Raw genomic sequence first — 20,071 nt, forward strand, 5'->3', positions numbered from 1 at the left:
TTTTCTCTATTGGACTCTGTCCTGGTTCTCTTGTCTTCCCCCTATTTCTTGAAACGCTTTGTTCTTTCTTTCTTTCTTTCTTTCTTTCTTTCTTTCTTTCTTTCTTTCTTTCTTTCTTTCTTTCTTTCTATTGACTCTTCCTCTGACCAACTTTTAAGTACTTTCCTGTTCACCTCTTCCCTATATTCCTGCCTACCTGTCCTTATACATTACCGTGCTGTCCTTTATGTTCTGATGACTTTCACACTATATCTCCAAGGGTAGTTCTCACCAGCCCTCTGCATCCTACAGAGTTACCCAAGAAACTGCTTTTATGATTTTGCATGCAAAAATGTATGTCCAGCATGATCCAGCTAGTCATAGGGCCTGGAAACCTAAAATTTACCTATTAACAATTTTGAAGTGCATAGTTCACTGGCATGAACTGTCCTCCTGCAGGGTCCCATATATACTGCAGTCACAAAAATCAGTGAATTTGGCTCTTAATCTCTCTGTATCCTCTCCCGTGTTCTACTGTCCGTTGTAAATGTCTTCACTTGAGCACCATCAGTTCTGTTCCAGTGTATAATCTTCCATCTATATTTTTGTTTTCATGCTCCTTCTTATCCCTCACCTTCCAGCATACTTCTAGCATCTTCATAAAACTCAAATATGATCATGAGAGTAGTCTGTTTAAAAGCCTTCCATTGGACTCCCAAATATCCTGTCATCCAAAATGCCACTGGCGGGGCTGGGGATGTGGCTCAAGCGGTAGCACGCTCACCTGGCATGCGTGCGGCCAGGGTTCGGTCCTCAGCACCACATACAAACAAAAATGTTGTGTCTGCCGGTAACTAAAAAATAAATATTAAAAAAAATTCTCTCTCTCTCTCTCTCTCTCTCTCTCTCTCTCTCTCTCTCTCTCTCTCTCTCCAAAACAAAACAAAACAAAACGCCACTGGCAGCAATGTCACCCTCATTTAGAACTCCTGAGTTACTTAACAACAAATGGTAACTGGTAACCAGAATAAATTAAGCCTTCTTCACAGTACATTGCATTTAAATTTTATTATTATTCTTATCTTCATAAAGTTTTAGAATCTATCTGTAGATTTATGCTAATTTCATTTATGTTTTAACCTCTGTGCTTTCCAAGGTAAGTATTTTAAATATAGTTTTTGTTTATCACTTAATAAAGCTGAATGAAGCATGGAAGAAAGTTTGCCAAAGTCAGTGATTTTTTTTTCATAACTGCTGTCAATCCCTTTGTCCTGACTAGAGTAATATGCCCCTTGAGACTCTTGCTTATTTGCAGTAATAAAATCATGTCATGAACATATAGGGAGATATTTGTCCCTATGTTTGCAATAGCAGGAAGGTATAAATGTAGTAAATTCTCAAATAATATTAAACAATAAAATATAAACTTGAAAAACAGTTTAAGATATTTCTTTTACTGAGCTAGTCAGCGGGAAGGCTCTCAGCCCTGCTGGTTCCAAGCTCAGATGGTATTGCCAAGCTCATGAAAGGTTAGTCTCAGACACTTAGCCCACAGTCAGTTTTTAACCACAGGGTTAAACCTGAGCCTGTTAAAGCTGCTAAAGCTTACATTAGTTTTACTATTTTTAATCAATAAGATAAAAAGAAGTCAATTGTGTTTACAAAAAAGTTATGATGCCTAAAATCTGTTGCTTCACATAAAATAATAGATTGAGACTAACATCAGTAGTTTATTTTTTAAAAATTTCAGCTTCTTAAGATGATATAGACAGCATGCATGTTTATTCTCCTCTCTCCCAAGAGACTCCTTTAAAATGAGAGTCAGAAGAAGAAGAGGAAGAGGAAGAGTAAAAGAAGAAGAAACACAGTGCAAAAACCCCCCCAAAAAAACTGGAGTGGGTGGGCCATGTTGAGCAGAAAAGAAGTTTAAAAACATTTTCCAATAGGGTGGGTGGTGGAAATGGATATGACTAATTAAAGAAAGTTGCAGCCCCAAGTGTGCAGGAAAGTTGTTATAGAGATGCCTAGCAGGGTTACAAAGCTCAGAGCTTAGAATTAGCAACAGCAAAATGGAGTGCTGACAATGTGCTTACTCAAAAGTCTGAAGAATAGGTAGACCAGTTTTACATCTTCCTCACCTTCACATTTACAATGATAGCTTATCAGTTTCCATGAGAAAAAAAATCCTGGAAGATAGATGCTTTTTAAAAGACTTATTAAACAGTGTATCTGAGAGAATTGGAGCTCTTATTGAGGTGTTGGTACCATCTAGTAAACCATTCGCCTTTCAGGTTGTAAGGGAACCCCAGAATAAATCTTGCTTAGTTAGCAAATAATGACAATGTTCCCAGATCTCCAGGCAGCTTTTCTGTTTAGAGATAAGACCTGCTAAGGAAACAAACTGATAATCACAACTAATAGCAAAGGAACCTACATCAGACTCTAAGATATCTGACCCAGGCTTCCATCCTATAACAGGAGGTAGAGTTGATCAGGGATCACCAGAGATAGAAGAAGAACACTACACCCTGGGGGAAATAAATTAAAACAAACAAACAAACAAACAAAAGATAAGGAGAACAGTTGCCCCAGAGGAAGCAGAGATATTTTAGAGAATAGTGGAAAAATTAAAAACCAACCCTCTAATTCATATTCTCAGAGGTATTTGAAAAGATATTTCATTTATAAAATAAAATGATAGTGTTTTTTAAAAGCAATCAAAGAACAAGAATAATGTGAAAAAAATCAGTTTTCAAAATATTGCAATGTCATTTATATAATTTTTTTAAACATTTAACATGTTACATATGGATATAGACATATGTAGAAAATAAATCAAATAAATATAAAAATAAAAACAAGTGTAGGAATGGTACATAAAACAATTACCTTTGGTTCTTCAAGAGGTAGAGGAGTAGAGAGAAGGCTGGAGTCAGATCTAGCTGTAATCATAATTTTTCTTTGTAAGAGAAAGAGAAAAAAATCAGAAGCAAATATAGGAAATAATGTTATTCCCTGTTACATCTGGGCAGTTAACAGGTTAAATCATGCTGTGTATTTTTTGCATATACTTGAAATATCTATAATTAAAATTTCAAAAAGTAAAATTGTGAATTACAAAGATTTTACACAACTGAATAATAAAGTCATGATCCAAACAAAAAATGAAAAGAAATGTGATATACCTTTTAACAATAATGTAATGGAAAAAAGGAAAAATCTTTTTGACTTTAGGCAACTTAGGATCATGACATTTGGACCGTGGAGAATGAAAAACAATGCTAATACCCTTTAGCTCTTCAGTTAGCAGCAGATATATAGCATAATAATACAAATGCTGTATATCAGTTTTCATCTCTTTAGAATCTATAGAAAAGCAAAGAAGACTTAGTCATGCTTGGTTGCTGGATCGGAGGCCAAGAATCCATTGGAGGGAACATGAAAGTGCTAAGGCCGTTTTACAGAGTTGGGGTGTCAGAATATTATGTTGTGCTACAGGATATTCGTGTGTTCGTGTGTTCATTTGTCAGATAGTTTCTTGAACACCTTTTATGTAGCAGGCACTATTTTAGGTGGTTGGCAATATCGTGATGAACAAGCACATTTCCGGCTTTTGTTGAACTTAAATTCCAGTTTACGAGGTAGATGTTACCAAGTGATGTTTTAAAAAAATTAAAAATCATATAAGTATCAAATATTGGAAAGGGGATGCAGGAGATTAAGTGCAGACATGAATACTAAATCTCCATCTTTCATTAGAAGAATCAATTCAAATGTCTAACAGCATTGTTTAATGGTAGAAGTGCCCTACTCTGGGGAAATCGTGGTGGAAATGTTTTGTGTGTATCTGTGCAGGTGTTAGCTATAAAGGACTGTTGGGAACTTGAAATGTGGCACATGTGACTGAGGAACTGTAATTTTATGTAATTTTAATTAATTTAAACTTAAATCATGACATGTGCCTAGTAACTACTGTGTTGGATAGCACAGGATTAAAATGAATGAATTAAGAGGTAGCAGCATTGTTTTAGAACTAAACAGAAAACCTATTAATCAGTTGCCTGTGGGTGGGTGAGGGATTGAAAGGGAAAAATCTCATCACGAGCCATCTTGCACTGTTTGATTTTCTACTACATGCATATATTTGGTTGATTACTACTTAAACTTTTGGAAGACTAGATTGCAACCAAATGGGTCTTTGAAGGGGAGTAGAGAATCATTAAAGTGAGATAAAAGTTATACTTGAAATGTAAGTCCAAATGAATAATTTGGCAAGAATCAGGGGTCTAAGCTTCAAACAATTCTTGTCAGCAGGGGACCTTCATAGGGAGTTTCATCATTTGTCTTGAGGTGGCTAATAAGGTAAATTGTGGTTAGTGAGGTAAATACTCTGGCTACAGGAAAACCAAAAGCTGAAAAATTTGAAATATATCCCTAGAATTATGGAGGTGTGACAATTGGCACACGCTAAAAATGTGGATCTACATCTCCAACTTATCTTCACAAAGCTGTGCTCCAATATACATCAGAAATATTTATTTATTGCTATACTGGTGGTTGAACCCATGGGTTCTCTACCAGTGAACTATATCCTTTTTATTTATTTTTTAAAATTTTAAGACAGGGTCTCACTAACTTGTCCAGGGTAGCCTCAGAATCTTGTGATCTCCCTACTTCAGCCTCCTTATCACTGGAACTATAGGAATGAACTACCATGCCCAGCCAAGTCATCAATATTAAACCATCACCCAAGCTCAACTGGCATTCATTGTGCTCAAACTTAGTTTACATTTGAAGATAAGAAAATGTTTGTAATTACCTTTCAATTCAATAAACTTTTGTTCATGGGTAGTTTTTGCTATGTTCTATTGATTGGATATATAGCCAACTTACTGAAGTTCCTAATTTTTATTTAGGGGTAGGGGATGTAGAAGCTGCATAGCAATCTTTGTTAAGAATAGAGGAGTGAGGGCCACACTTCCTAGACATGGTACAGTGGGTATTGGCTTCAAATTTTTTATAAACTGTTGCTAATTTTAACAACTTGTTTAAAAGATTTTGAATGAAGGAGGAGTAGGTAGGGATAGGAAGCTGAGGAGGTTTTTCCTAGGAAGCTGTTGGAGTGAAGCATTTAAGATGTTTCAACAGAACACTACTTGTGAAAAGTCATGTCATTGTTCAACTATGGGTTCAAGTAAACCCAGAGCAGCTACATTATGGGGAAGGAGCAGAATGATTTTTTTTAAACTGCAATGTCGAGAAAATCTATTGTGATTTAGGTGATAGCAGCACCAAGGAGCCACTACTAATATTCTGTATCACTTATTATTACAGTAGAGATGTAAATGGGCATGTTCTGGATTTGCTTCACGTTATACAAGAAATATTAAGTTATAACTGCAGATGCATGTGGCCCAGTGGCTGAATAAAACTGAAGAACGGGTCTGCTTCAGTTGCAGTAGCTGTATTTATTTGCTATCTGGAGATGGCAATTCCTTGAGGGAAGAATGTATTTATTGAAAAGAAGATATTCTTGATACTAGTAGGCTAATATATAAAAGCACAGTTTATATTCTTTGAAATGAAATGATTATAGGCCCAAATCCAAACTCACCAAATGGAAACAAAGGGATGTGTTGGGGGTGGAGGGAGTGCACTCTGTTTTTACAGGTTTTCACATGACTTTCCTTTTAAAAAGTGCGTGGAATGCATCCAAAACAAATAATGTTTTGTTAGATGAGAAGACCAAAAGGAAAAGCCTAAAGAAAGGAGGATGGATGATCTTTCTTTAATGTCAAAACTGACATAAACACTCCCCTCCCCCCACCCTTTTGCTCAAGATAATTTTCTCAACAAGACGCAGATTGCTTCAGTCTTTGCCTATCACCCTTTGAAGCACTTTCCTTATTATTAGCAGTGGGGGCAGGGTTTCCTTTGAGGATTTTTACAGCAGTGAAGAGTTCCTCCTTTAAATACTTTCACATGATGAGGGAATTCCGCTTTCAAAGTGCTGTCATCACTGTGGCTTCTCTGCCATAAGACAATTTATTCTTGGGCGAAGGTCCTTCTTAGCTTGATTGTCATTAAGGACTTACCTTTCTGATGGATTCTCTTTCCACAGACTTTGGCTTTTTCTGAGGGACCTAGCAAAGCAACTCGACAGTCTCCTTTGTTAACCTTACTGGTGAAGTTAGCTCTGATTTTTTCCCCCCAAAATATGTTCCATCACTGGGGTTTATAGTCTTCAACATGGTTTCTCCTGTCAGTCTCCAGTGATCAAGATTTGGGTGACAAATCGAATATTGCGTATGAGAGCTGCATTTCTTCCACAGTGCAAAAGGACACTGTGCATTGGAGGAGTTTTGAAATGTCTTTATTGATTTTTGTTTTCATTATTTTTAATTCCTCTTTCAATGAAATAATTCCATGTTAAACAAACAAAAAACAAACAAAAAACAAACAAACAAAAAAACCATTCAAGTATTAGTAGTTCCCCAGGAACACTGAGGTCTTTTGAGAACTTCTACTCTATTTCACCCGTTCTATTTTTTAATACAGTTTCCTGGAACAAATTTTAAATATTTAATTCAGGTAGACAAAATACATAGCTCATTTGAAAGAAGTCTCTTCCCTTCCAAATCTTTAGTGGACAAGTATTCAAAATTATTAGGAGAGAAATAGAATTAGGAAACTCTAGATACAATTGGCAGTTTTCTCAATGCTACTGCTGAATGGTGAGTTTCTAAGTCTTTGTGGTTATTTTAGGTAAATGAATAAAAAATTATGTATGTCTCAAAGTAGATTGCATTATTTACATCATTACTCTTAGACTTTCCCTTTGAATAGTTTAGCCATTAGAAAGTGAGAGAATAGGTATTGTATTGGGGTGCATTCATTATCTGCTTTAGTGTCTCAGAAGTGAAACAATCAACTAATCCAGACAGGAGGGTAAAGATTTCTTACAGCCTTCAGCCTCCTAGCTGCTAGAGTGCTTAAATTGGAGACCTCTCAGGCTTTTATTAAGGAAGAAAGTGGAATCTAAAGACAGTCTGAAAGCCAAAATGCTCAGATTCTAGTTTTGGCTCTGCTGCTTAATGCCTGTATAGCTTAGATAAGTAACTTACTCATCTGCTCTCAGAAGAGTAAGTTAATAAGGCTACTTTAAATGTATGTGTATACACATATACATGTGTGTGTGTGTGTGTGTGTGTGTGTGTGTGTGTGTCTATTTTGAATGCACCTATTTTGAATTCAAAAATATGGGGAAATGTATGTGTGTGTGTATACACGCATGCACACACACGTGCACAAAGATAACTTTACAGTAAATTTAAAACAAATTTCTTACTCTTCTCTCTGTTTACTACTGAATCAATTGTTCCCCCCCCCCAAAAAAAAATGATTTAGACCATGGAAGGTTAAAAAAGAAAGAACACAGTGCAAAAGGACACTGTGAATTGGGGGAGTTAATAGATAAATGGCTTTAATTTTCAGTGTCCCTAAATATCACCACTAACACTTGTCTTCATGAGCAATTGACACTTCTGTCATTGAACAAAGATACCTAAATATTATCAAAACAACCATTGTAAACCAAATTCTATAGCTTAGAGTTTATTTAGGAAATAGGCAGAAATAACTTTTTTAAAAATGATACTGACACTTAGCGTAACTAATTTTTGAAATGTTAAGAGTCTAGAAGTTTAAGGTTTTTCCTGTTTTTTTGTAGCAACCTTGAGCTATAATCAAGGAGTTGGAGAGTGTTTAAATTTGTGGAGTTCTATCTAGCCCCGACTGTGAGGACTATACTCTTGTATAGTGGGGGATGGGGAGCTTGGGCCAGTTTCTTATAAAAACTTGGCATGAGCTAATTTGTTTTTTATTTTTTTGAAACTGGAAATGATATTGTTGAAGTTTGCATTCTGTTGCTCTATGAATTTCTCCTATAAAGTGAGCAAGCCTGTTCCCAAAGAACATAAGTCATGCTCCAGATACACCTTGTCCTGGGAAATTTGATCCGAATGGTTATTCATCTTTTTATACTTTAATCATCCAAAAAAAGTACTAAAAAAAAGCCAGACCGATTAACTGATTATATTTTGCACAGTGTTATAATGGAAGATAAATAGCGCTTCAGAGTCATGCCAGTGACTCTGGAGACAAAAGAAAGAATGGGGACAAAGAACTTTCAAAATTTGGGAAAACTATTGTCTCATGAGACATCAAACCCCAATGCAACTATAAGTTGGATGTGAGAAAAGGGTTAGTCTTAAAAAAATAATTGTGTCTTGCAAAATATACTTCAGCTTTTGACTTTTTTTTTCAAGTTGAAAAAGTTAAGCATAAGTCATATTGTAAGTATTGACATTATTTTCTTAGTACTTATTTAAAATTGCATTCTAATCCACAAATGTATCTCTCTCTCCTCTGTTTCTGTTTCTTATGCCTGCTCCACCCAGGTTGGCCTTCCTTCCATGACGTGATCAGTTCTGAGGCCATCACGTTCACAGATGACTTTTCCTATGGGATGCACAGGGTGGAAACAAGCTGCTCTCAGGTTAGTTAACCCCACCTGACAACCCAATAGGCCACTCACTTGACACTGATAACACTTTCAAGACTCTTGCTTGTACTAAATACAGCAACCAATGTCAAGCAACTATTCACAAGTTGAACAGACAAGCACAATGAAGTATTTTTAAATTTTGAATGATACCTCAGTCAGTCTTCAGGTGTTTTGCCAGTCTGATGAAATATTGATCTTTAGCTTCAACACTATTAAACAAAATCATTGGCAAGACAAAAATCCCTTAATTTTACTCAATGTAGAGGGGAGTGAGCTATTCTCTGGGTAGGTATATGAAAATTTCATTTTGTGGCCTGGTAGAACTTGGTGTTTTGATAATCTTCTCTCTCAAGTTCATCATTCATTCGTAGTGCCTTTAATGTCTGTGATCCAAACACAGTCAATGAAGACCCCAGAAATGGCTTTTCTTGAGTGGGTATTAGGAGGGAAATTGCAGAGAAGCTGTAGAAGTGGAAATTCAGTGGTAGGCTAGTTGAGGACAGAGTAGCATGCCTCTCCTAGTATGTTGACATCCTCATTTCCAAGGAGGTTCTCATCAATACTGTCCATTCCTTTCTAGCCAAATTAATGCTGGCTCTAAGGGAGAAAATGAGCATGTTTCGAGAAGGAAGCAAGAGTAGTTAATTTGTTCAGAGACCTAAACTTGTTGATATTTTGCACCTAAACCCAGAAATATAGCTAGAACTTCCATGTATACAGAATAAGAGTAACTGCATATCCTATGATAGGCAGGCCTTCTCTTCTAATCTGTTTTAAATAATAAAATATACAGTCCGATTGTGGCATGGACATTCATTGATACTACAAAGGGATTTGTTGGGAAATGTCTATAAACAGTTCAGGGGTAAAGGGGGTACAATCAGGAGGCTGCAATAGCAAAGTGATTGTGACAAGGACCTCCCTCAGTATTCGTCTACTTACCCTTTATCCATTTTTTTCAACCCCCTTTATCAAGCACAAGATTTTTAGGGAGTTGGTATTTACCAATTAGGGAGGGAGATTGGTTTGAACCTGACCACATTATGAAATTCTGTTTTCAATTTTGTAAATAAAAAATAATGCTGGCAATTTTACTGTCTTATAGATATGGGGTTCACTCTCTCCCTTGAAAGATAGATTACATATCACATTTTCTTTATACCCTCATATCTCAGAAATGAGTCTCTGAACATGGTAGTGGGACTTTCTGATGCAGGCTTCATCCCCAACCACTCTGAATTAATTGGGCTAGGTGTAGCCTGCACCACTGCATTTAAAAACCTCCCCCATGTAATACTCTCAATAACCTAATGAGGTAGGTCCTGCTATTCTCCCTTATTACATAGTAGATGAAACTGAGTCACAAAGAGGGCAACTGAACTTCTGCAAACTTACGCAGATTTAAGTAGCAGAAGTGAAACTTCAGTGCAAGGCAGTCTGAATCCAAAGCTTTATATGAGAGACAATGGAATGAGGGTAATGTTACTGGAAAGAGCCATATTAGGGTTGAGGATGAAGCTCAATGGTAGAGTACTTGACTAGTGTTCACAAGGCCCTGGGTTTGATATCCAGCAACACACACATACACACACACACACACACACACACACAAATAATAATAATAATAATAAATTAAATGAAAAATCCCATTATTTTCCTGTAGTTGTTTTAATGCAATTCAGTTTTGAGATCAATTTAATTATAATTGATGATTTTATAAATGTCACCAAAAAATTAAGACTACCCAAGAATCTAGAATTTTTGACAAAAGGAAAGTGTAGACAGGCTGGTGCACAGGAATTTGTAGTTTAAATACACAGTACTTAGTAAATCTTTAAAAATAGTTTTTTTCTTTTAAGCTGCTCTATGACTGTGTCTTTCCTTTTCACTCACAACCCATTTTCAAACAATGAGTCCTATGAAAACAAGATTAAAAAGCACAGAAAAAGTGAGGTGAGGTATATGTTATTCACTTTCCTTAAGGCTCTACTTTCTTATTTTTTTGGTAACTAATTCTTAGAATTCAGTTGAAATAAACTTCCTCTTTTCCCTATGACAGTTCCAGATATCAATCAACAGTAATTAAGAAAAGATCATTCTTGAATGTGTCTTACAGTGACCAAAGAGGAATAAAACCCACAGGCAATGCCAAGATTAGGTGACATTCATGAGAGATATTCTGGCCCTCTGCACAAAGACTAAGTCTTTGGGTTCTTTCCTAAGGGTTGTGTGAAGACCTAATATTGACCTGTTCCCTTATGGCTTTTTATCTACCATCTTCACTTTTCATATTTAAAAAGTGTTAAACTCTTTCTTAAATAAAAGTTCTAAATTTAAAGAGAGAGAGAGAGAGAAACGTATTTCACTAAGGCATGTATGAAAGTACATGCTTTGCAGTGAGCTCCTGTAGGAGATTATTGGGTTCCAGCACTACAGACCCATAGGCTTGCTGGCTCTTTCTGTGTAAGCAGAGCCCAGGATGTCTGCCCCTAACAATTCAGCACACTAAATTGAAGCGTGCTGGAGATTCTACTTTAATTTCTTTGTCATCTAATTTGTGTGTTTCAGATACATTTATTTTCCTTTTATTGTTTTTTCTTTTCCTTTTTCTCATAAATCCCTTTTACCTTGACTTAAAAAAATAACTGATGTAATAGTTGTAATATGTAATATATGTAATATGTAATAACTATAACTGATGTAATAGTTCCCATGCTAGAGCAACCATTTGTGTTTTGCTTCCTACTTTCTCATTCTTAACATTATTTTTCATTTACTGGCTACTCTTTTTTTTTTTTTTTTACCTTTTTCCCCCCAGTTTAAATTGTCTCTTCTTATCACATCTTCCTCCTTTTTTGTGGAGGAGGATAGTTTTTGTTTTTGCTGGTGAGAGAGTGTGGGAAGTTTCTCCTGGTTTGCTTTTTCCTTTTCCAAAATTCTTATTTTCTCTTCTCTGGGGTGAATTGCATTAATGTAGTTTGTGTTGTGAAGAGTTTGTTAGATGCTTTTAGTATCTTACAGACATTCTCAGTTGAGCATGTTATATGGAATACTTCTTCCTTTGGGGTAAAGGTGGAATATCTAAATATAAAGACCCTTTTACTGCCAACACAAATAAGCTGAGTTTCCATTGAATGGAACCAGTAGATTCAACCTGCCTGCCTGCAATACGGTCTATGGGTTCCTAATTCTTGTTTTAGTACTAGGACTCTTATTATTTTTTTAATTGTGGTATAATCATATCATGAATGCAATTAATTAGGCCTCATATTTGGGTAGGACTTACAGACAAGTTGGAAGCCTGTAGCCTACCACATTTATAGTACATTGTAGTTTTTCCATAGGTTCAGTGACTTCTTAGGTAATAATATTTTAATGAAGTTCTTACTGAGAGCGTTAAGATTGGTTTGGTCCTTATGCCACTTCTCCAAGAAATTTTGCAATTAGGTCCTTTTTACAGAGTGTTGTATAAGAAACCTGGCACGCTGTTTGGGTTAACAGAAAATGGGCAGTGGTAGGATTCCTCCTGCTTTCATGATTGTTGCTTATGGAGGAACAGGCTGCCCTGTTGCATTTTGTTGTAGCCCTCTTTGTTTCCTGTTTGCTCCTGAATTGAGGAATTGCATCCCAATTCTTTCCTTCTAAAGAGGGTCTTTATCTTCAGTTTGCCTACTCTGGTGGGCATGTGTGTCTTCTCCCTGGCCAGTCATTTCCTCATGATTTCAATTATGAATAATCTTCCTTAATTTTATTTATATTTCAGCTTGTGATAAGTTAGGTTGCTTTTATTCCAGTTTCATTGACTATTGTGAATAATCGGTTGACAGCTTCTTCCTAATCTTCCAACTTCGGCCTATTAAGCAACACTTGGTCAGAAGATTAAATTCAGCACAAAGAGGCAAGATTCACATGGTCAAAGTGTAGTTGGCAAAGTAAGTCCCTCCTGGAAATACTTGGGGAATTTTTCCTTCTTCATATCAAAATTCTACATCTGGAGCAAATGGGAGAGTAATAAATCACTTAACTTTTTGTAATAATCTTTGAGGAAACCATCAGATCCTTGTGTTTGCCCAAGTTGGAGTCTGTGACAGTTCCTACTACTACTTGAGTCTATGATTAAGTCTCTTATATTTGTTTTAGGTTATTTTTAATTTGTCCTAGGTCAGCCAAGTCAATAGAAAGGTAGATATCTACCAATACAAAGTATTTTTCAGAAGTTAAGCAGTTTTTGGTAAAACTCCAAACCTTATTAATCTTCTGCAGATGACAAATCATATATTGCTGATGATTAGAGATACCATGTATTACCCTTGGGTTTTAGACTCAACAGTCCATCTCTCTTTTTCTGATCTTTCAGTAAAATCATAATGCCAAACTGGTGACTTCACAATCATTTCCTTGGCAAAAGATTAATATCACGAGCACAGAGGAAAAGGGCCCATACTTACACACAAGTGTCTTCAATAACAGTGGGAGAAAACAGAATACTACTGGCAAAGTAAATTGCTTTTCTTCTTAAAACTGTTTTCTCTTTCCATTTCTGCCCCATGTGCCCAAGTGTAAAAGCCCTGCTTTGAAAATGTTTCATGCTGTAGATCAAACACTTAAGAGAAAATGACAATAATAAAGCCCGAGCATCCTAGGAACAGTTAAGAGAAAGCCCTCTAGGACAGTGGGAAATACATCAGTGCAGAAATATGTAGCTGCTGAATACACTATTTGTGTTTCTCATGCACACAACTGAAAATTACAGTCAGAATTTAGATAATTATGTTAAATTTGATGCTCAATCACTTTTTTTTTTTAGGAGGTCCTTTTCCATGGTTCTCTACAGGTTCTTGTCAACTCTTCTGAGTGGGAGGCTTAGATGATAAGGATTTCTGTGGGAATTAAATTTTTACTTTAAACAGTGAACTCATCCTTCTTCAGAGTGAAGTCTAGAATATTCAGGTGTGGTTTATATTTACCTGTAAAATAAAGAACTACATAACCATTAAAAACAACTTTCAAAACACACCAAAGATCCCATCCTGAAGTAAATCTTTAACAGCACGTTTCAGTTTCAGAGATTTCTTCATTGGGGAACCAGTTTGTTTCAGTTACAACCAGGTGTGCTGAGAGATCCCAACACATTGCCAGTTGGCTAGAGCTGGGAGGCAGAGCTTGCAGGAGGCTAAAGAAACAATGCATCACTGACAACTTCCATTCATCATCCCAGCCTGCGCCAGGCCTGGAAGCTGGAAAGAATGGGCTCCATGTGCATTGCCCCCAGGGAGGAGCCTGCAGGGCTTGCACACGTTTCTAAGAAACCTGGTCTTTCATGGGAGACATAAAGGGCAATGTGTGGTTAGTCTTCTTTCAAAAGACCTTGCCACTTTGCAGGCAACAGGTGGGCAGGTATGTGATTGCATAGATATAAATGACACCTGTCTACGCTTTAAAATGTTGCTCCATCCTTGGTAACCTAAGCCTGGTGTGAATCTTTCAGAACATCTGTGACAAATATCATGAAGCCATTAGCTGTCATCACACCTTTCCTGAGAATTTCCCTACCACATCCCCAGCCCATGTACTTGTTTGCAAGTGATCTTTGTTGACTTTTCAAACTATAATTTCTTTTCCTCGCTTTTTTTTTTTTTCTGCCTGTTTTAGGGACAAATCTAAAGGCAGCATTTTCCTTTCTGTTTAACAGAAGACTGGTTCCAGATTAACAAATGAAGCTACAGATTAAATTACTGTAGTTTGGATTTTTAAAAAATGATTTGGGAAATGAAGACTTATTTCTAAATGGCTTCAAGAATATCCTTGCTATACTTTATTTTTGGAGTAATTTAAATAGAACTGTTTTCTTAATATGCTCAAAGGATGATTAAGAAAGGAAGGCCGTATAATATATTTTGCCCAGATAGCTGCAATCTTTCTTTAAACACATGCATACCCCCACCCTCCCATCTAAGACTTTTATGCAAGAATGTCACCTTTTAGATACCAGATGATCAAATGCCAAAGCTGTCTGAGAGATCAGTAATTGTATTCATACCCTGGTCACCAAGAGCACCAGTTCCTATTGGCCTGCACACCGGCTATTTTGGCAGGCAAAAATAGGCATATTCCTGTGACCATTGGGCAAGCAGATATATTCTTACTAGTGCATCTTAGCAGCTGATGCCTGAAAATTTGGCCTCAATTGTTTATAGAGAGGAAAAGCAATCTGAGCTGTCAGCTTTGATATTACCTAAACCTGCATTGAATGTGGTAAAATAATGCAAGATTTGTTTTTTAGGCCTGTTTCATATTTTCCAGGCAATAGATCAAATCAGTTCAGAGTTCATTTTTAGTTCTTTAATAAGCTGACACAGTGTATTAGAAGAAAAATAAGAATGCACTTTTAACATGGAAATGCCATATAGTCAAAGTTACTGTTAGTGCTATTTATTAATAACTCAGGATCCCTTGAGAATTGAGTTTAGCTCTTTCAGTAGGGAGACTGAGGTTCTAGTTCTTTCCAATGTAATGAGCATCCTGCCTCATTTCTCTCTCATCATCTCCATTTAGTATCTCAGCCCCAGTCCCTTGTCAATTCATATCTTTCCTTGCAATTTATAAGATTTTTATACATAGAATCAGCCCAGTGAGAAGAATTAATAAATCATGTATAGGCCTTTTCTGTCATGTTCTTATCTAAATCATGACTCTACTCTCTCCTCAAAATGCTCTCCCATAGAATATCTACTACTTTCAGGTTCTTATTTCCAGGGAGACCTGCTCTGGACTTAGATGCTTCATCATCTTCATATCACAGTCTGTTTTTATTTTCCTTCCCTCCTTTGCATTGATTTCTACATGCTACACATTTAGTTCATAATTTTCTTGAATATTATCTGTCTTTCTCACTGGAATGTAAGCTCTTGAGGCCAGGGATTATAGCCCACACCTCCAGAATCTAGGACAGAGCCTGGCAGGTAGTAGACACCACATAATGTCTGTTAAATGAAGGAATGGAAGTCATTTACCCTAGCTTGGGTGTTTTTGTTCCATGACAGATGATATGTTTTCAGGACCCATTGAGTGTGGTACACTAATATCTCCATCTTCTCCTGGCCCTGCTGAGAAAGGGTGGGAGAAGTGGCATGCTCTCGTCTCCTAGAGCCATCGTCAATGTTGAGGCCGTCAGTGCTGGGCTCTAGTCAGATAGCCAGCCTTTTTTGAAAAACTTTCTGAGCTGGATTTCTTTTAAACACTATCCTAAGCAACCATCCGTCCTTCTGTCTGTCTGAACTCCAGGCATTTTCTCCTTCCCCAACTTTTTGAATAATCAGTGGTATTGATTTTAGCTAAAGAGTATCTTCCTTTAGCAAAAAGTCCACACTGTAGTTCAGGAGGTAAAGAAGCCAGCATGATGCTGCACTAATGGGAGCCAGGAAAAAATAATTGCGTGAGCTCAAGACATTTCCATTTGCTACACTTGCAGCCTTGGTGACCGTGACATAAATCTGTTGAGCCTTGCCATTGCTTCACTGGGTTCCAAGAACATCCAATGCTTGTCTGATGTTAAGTTTTACTGCCCATGAAAGCAAACATCACCTCCGTCATGGCCAGTTAAACAGTATCTTTTACAGTGGACTTCTGCATATCTAAAACCACCCACCCAAAGCAAAAAGTAGTGGCGGGGGGGGAGAGATTTTATTCTGCCATGTTTCTTACAAAGAGGAGATCAAAGGTCAATACAATTCATAAAATTACTGCAGTCATTTTTCAGCTGGCTGAGAGACTTAGCAGATCAAAAAAATACAGTGGCTCCTAAATGATTTCTGATATGCACAATTCTAGTGTTTTTTATTCTCAGCATGTGGGGCAAAGCCTGCCAGAAACCATCTTTTTTGCGATTGACAGGCAGACTAGAAATCGTCCAGGATGCTTTCCATCATCTCTGCACGGGCTGGCCATCCATTTAAGCTGCTCGCTGTGAAAACCTGCTTTGTGCGTACTCTCCCTTACATGTTGTTCTTCTCTTTCAGTGTGGAGCTCATCTTGGGCACATTTTTGATGATGGACCTCGTCCAACCGGCAAAAGATACTGCATAAATTCAGCTTCCTTGTCTTTCACACCTGCGGACAGCAGTGGCGCGGAAGGAGGCAGCGAGGTCAGCAGCTCGGCCCAGGCAGACAAAGCGGAGCTGTAGAGAAGTGGAGAGTGATGGAAACAAAGTGTACTTAATGCACAGCTTATTAAAAAATCAAAATTGTTTATCTTAATAGATATATTTTTTCAAAAACTCTAAGGGCAGTTTTGTGCTATTGATATTTTTCTTCTTTTGCTTAAACAGAGGCCCTTTCCATCCATGTATTTTGCTATTGACTAGATCCAGGACTGTTTATAGCTTTTGAAAATGGAGATAGCTTTGTGAAACTTCTTCACAAGTCACTTAAGTAGCCTTTGGCATTCTTTTCTTTGAGTACCTACCTTCTTTTGAGTTTTGTTGTTGTTAACTCTTGATTAAGAGGCAGAGGTTTTTGGTCTTCAGATGTGAAAGCAAAGTTCTAGCAGAGCAGGGACCAGAGCTGGGATGTGCCTGGCATTGAGACACATGGTCTTAAGGCGTTTTACAGATCTACCTACGATAAGGATGAGGGATGTCTAGGAGACTTCCCAGCTTTGTGGAAAGTCTGAGCTAAGGTCGCTTTTTTCTCACTAAAAGGGTGTGAAGGTCTAAAGTCTTTCCTTATGTTAAATTGTTGCCAGATCTGAGGGGGCACTCTGAGTGTTGTGGCAGAGAAGTAAACATTACCTCACGGTTAGGCCTTTATTTTATTTTATTTTCCATTGAGACCATTGGAATGCAAGACAAATGTAAAATGTTGAGTCCCATTTTGTCCAAAGTTCACAAAGAAGAACACCTGCCCATTGCCTTTTTATAAGACTTTTCTCCACACTTAATACCAACTGCAGCTGGAAGTGCATTTTGGTTAATCCCCCTGCATAAAATAAAATTCTGGGACAACACACTTCATCAGGACAGCAAAATGAGAGAGATCCAGAGAAGACCAAGGATGAAGCCTTGAGTCCTCAAAAAAATCAGTACTGGCAGAAAAGCTGGCAGGATACTATAAGTAACAAACAGAACCCAAAGCAGGAACCTTGTACACAGCTTTAGGTTACCCCTGGAAAGATGCTGGGCATTAAAGTAGAAAGAACCAGGCTCATGCTCCACACTTGACCTAACTAACCTGCTGTGCAACAAGGGACAAGCCATTTAGCCTTTCTGTGCCTATTTCTTCATGTACAAACTGGGACTCACAATATTTGTAAATGTATTGACACTCTCAGGGCAAAATTACTATATTGCTATATAATTAAGATCAGTATTGTAAAGTTACACTGATCTGGTTCTAATTGCCTCAAAAACTGAAGCCTAGGCATTTGAAATAGAAAGAAGCCGGGGTTGACTTAGCTGATTAGTATGGAAATGGTTGGGCCAAGAGCCAGACATTTTTCTTTATAGCAATATGGCTGGTTTTACTTTGAGAAACTTTGCTCAGCTGCTTTATAACATGTGATCTGGTGTCATTGTGCACAATAAGGTTTTCACAGGTACAAGCTGATGTTGCCATAGCCAGGTGTGAAAGCATCATGTGTGACTGACTGATATATATTGTATATATAACTTTGGATGCTCATTCTGAAATGTCGTTTTTTAAAATATTATTTTTATAACTATTTGATAGCTTATGAAGACTGACATCTTCCTTTCATGCATCAAGAGAAAAAGAATAAAGAGGGTCACTAGACAATTATACAGTGGGAAATGAGAATGAAAAGTTGTGACAAATCAAAATGTGAGCATCATCATGTTGGCGTACCTGCCTGACTAGGCATGTGAGGAAGGCCCTGTCATCCTGGCGACTCTGTGTCATCATGGATGCAATCCCAGAGGAGTCGTGCTCTTAACATGCTCAGATAAGAGGCCATTGTTGTCTGACTATCCAGCTATTCCCTCAGCTGTAGATGTTACACCTCATACTCTGGGGTCATGCTGGAACTTACAGGCTTCACTCCCTTCTAGAAACAAAGAGTAAAATTTAAGACCTGATCATCCATTGGCATCCAGACCTTCTTAGAATCTTTCGCAACTTCACGGAGGGATGCTGAATATTTCTCAACAACAAGGATCTCATATAGGGGTAGCTGAAGAAAGAAATGGGTTTCCCATGGCCTCCCATCCATTCTCACAGGCACACAGAACTTCTCAACCACTCTAACCATGTGTAGTGGCCTTACCCACAGGGTTGCCTGGATATGATCCACAGAGTTGGCCTAGGTGAGGAAGAAATTTGAGAGGACTTCCCTCTCCCCAGACAATTGATTGTCATTGTTTCTTCATTTTTATAGTAGGGCATAGCATTTCCCTCAAAAACCAAATTTAAAAAAAATATAAGAATAAAAATATATGTCTCTCCTAATCATTAGTCCCCCCCCCAAGGAAAACCAGTTATTTTCCAACACTAACTTTGAAGAAAAATGCAACATCCATCAAAGGGGGGCATGGGGGAGCAGGGTGTATGCATGTGGTTTAATTCCAAATTGCTTTTGGGTTTAAGTGGTATCAAATTTCGGTATATTTCTGTCTTATGTTAAGGAAATATATTACCAAAATGTCAGTGAGCAATAATGTCAGCTGTCGAGCCCTAGATTTATTTTTGCAGGATATGGAGTGCAATGAACTGAGTCAATATGGTGAGGTGTATGTGATCTGTGGGAGGAATGCCATTTAGCATTGGAAGTGCATGGGACTTTCCCTCTCTGCCTTCTAGCTCTTGCTGCACCTTTGGAAGATGAAGGGTTTTGTTGGTGTGCAGAAAATACATCTATACAGCCATGCTGAGCAAATCTGAAGAAAACAACAGTATCTATTGTAGTAGAAAACATTTCTATGTGGCAAAAGTTTTCACTTCTTAGATGTATTTTATGTTCTTAATAAAATGACATAACAATTTGAAAATCTCTCCATGTTAATTGTGTTTAACATGTCTTGCTTTAAATATGAAAGGGATTATCATTGGTTTTGGAGGTCAAATATTATTATTGACTTAAATACCTTTGTAATAACTTTCCTCTAGACAATTCAAAACTTTTAAAAAATGAAACTTTCATTAAAAAACCCTTTTCCTATGTGTGTTGTATACAGAAATTATGTAATAAAATTTCTTTATAAAAATATTTTTATCTGTTTCCTAAAGATTCTGCTCATTTCCGCACAGATGCATGGATTGTCCACTGAGGTATGCAGTAGACTGTTTACCTCCTTACCAGATTGGCAGGTTTGTCATTTGTATTGAGAGAGACTTTTTCTCTGATGAAGATTTTGAAATCTGGGACTCTGACAATTGGGTCAAGTTTGCTTGTCCTTATCCGAGGCCATGAGAAAGGCCTCCAAGAATCTGCAAGGTTGGGGAAAAGGGAAACATTTGTAGAATTACTCAGATTTCATCTTACTCAGTAAAATATTTAGCAGTTGTATATGTTTT

General features: G+C 37.3%; 1 protein-coding gene across 1 annotated transcript in view; it reads left to right on the top strand.

Moving 5' to 3' along the window:
- Window positions 1–19,763, top strand: part of MSRB3 (methionine sulfoxide reductase B3) — a 192,773-nt gene extending 173,010 nt beyond the window's left edge. The window contains 2 exon segments of the mRNA XM_081311516.1: window positions 8,439–8,536; window positions 16,564–19,763. Of these exon segments, the coding sequence (XP_081167642.1) occupies window positions 8,439–8,536; window positions 16,564–16,728 (263 nt within the window). The 3' untranslated portion in view covers window positions 16,729–19,763.
- The last annotated feature ends 308 nt before the right edge of the window (window positions 19,764–20,071 follow it).

Source organism: Spermophilus citellus (genome assembly GCF_964194105.1).
Source record: "Spermophilus citellus genome assembly, chromosome: 10".
Classification (NCBI taxonomy): domain Eukaryota; kingdom Metazoa; phylum Chordata; class Mammalia; order Rodentia; family Sciuridae; genus Spermophilus; species Spermophilus citellus.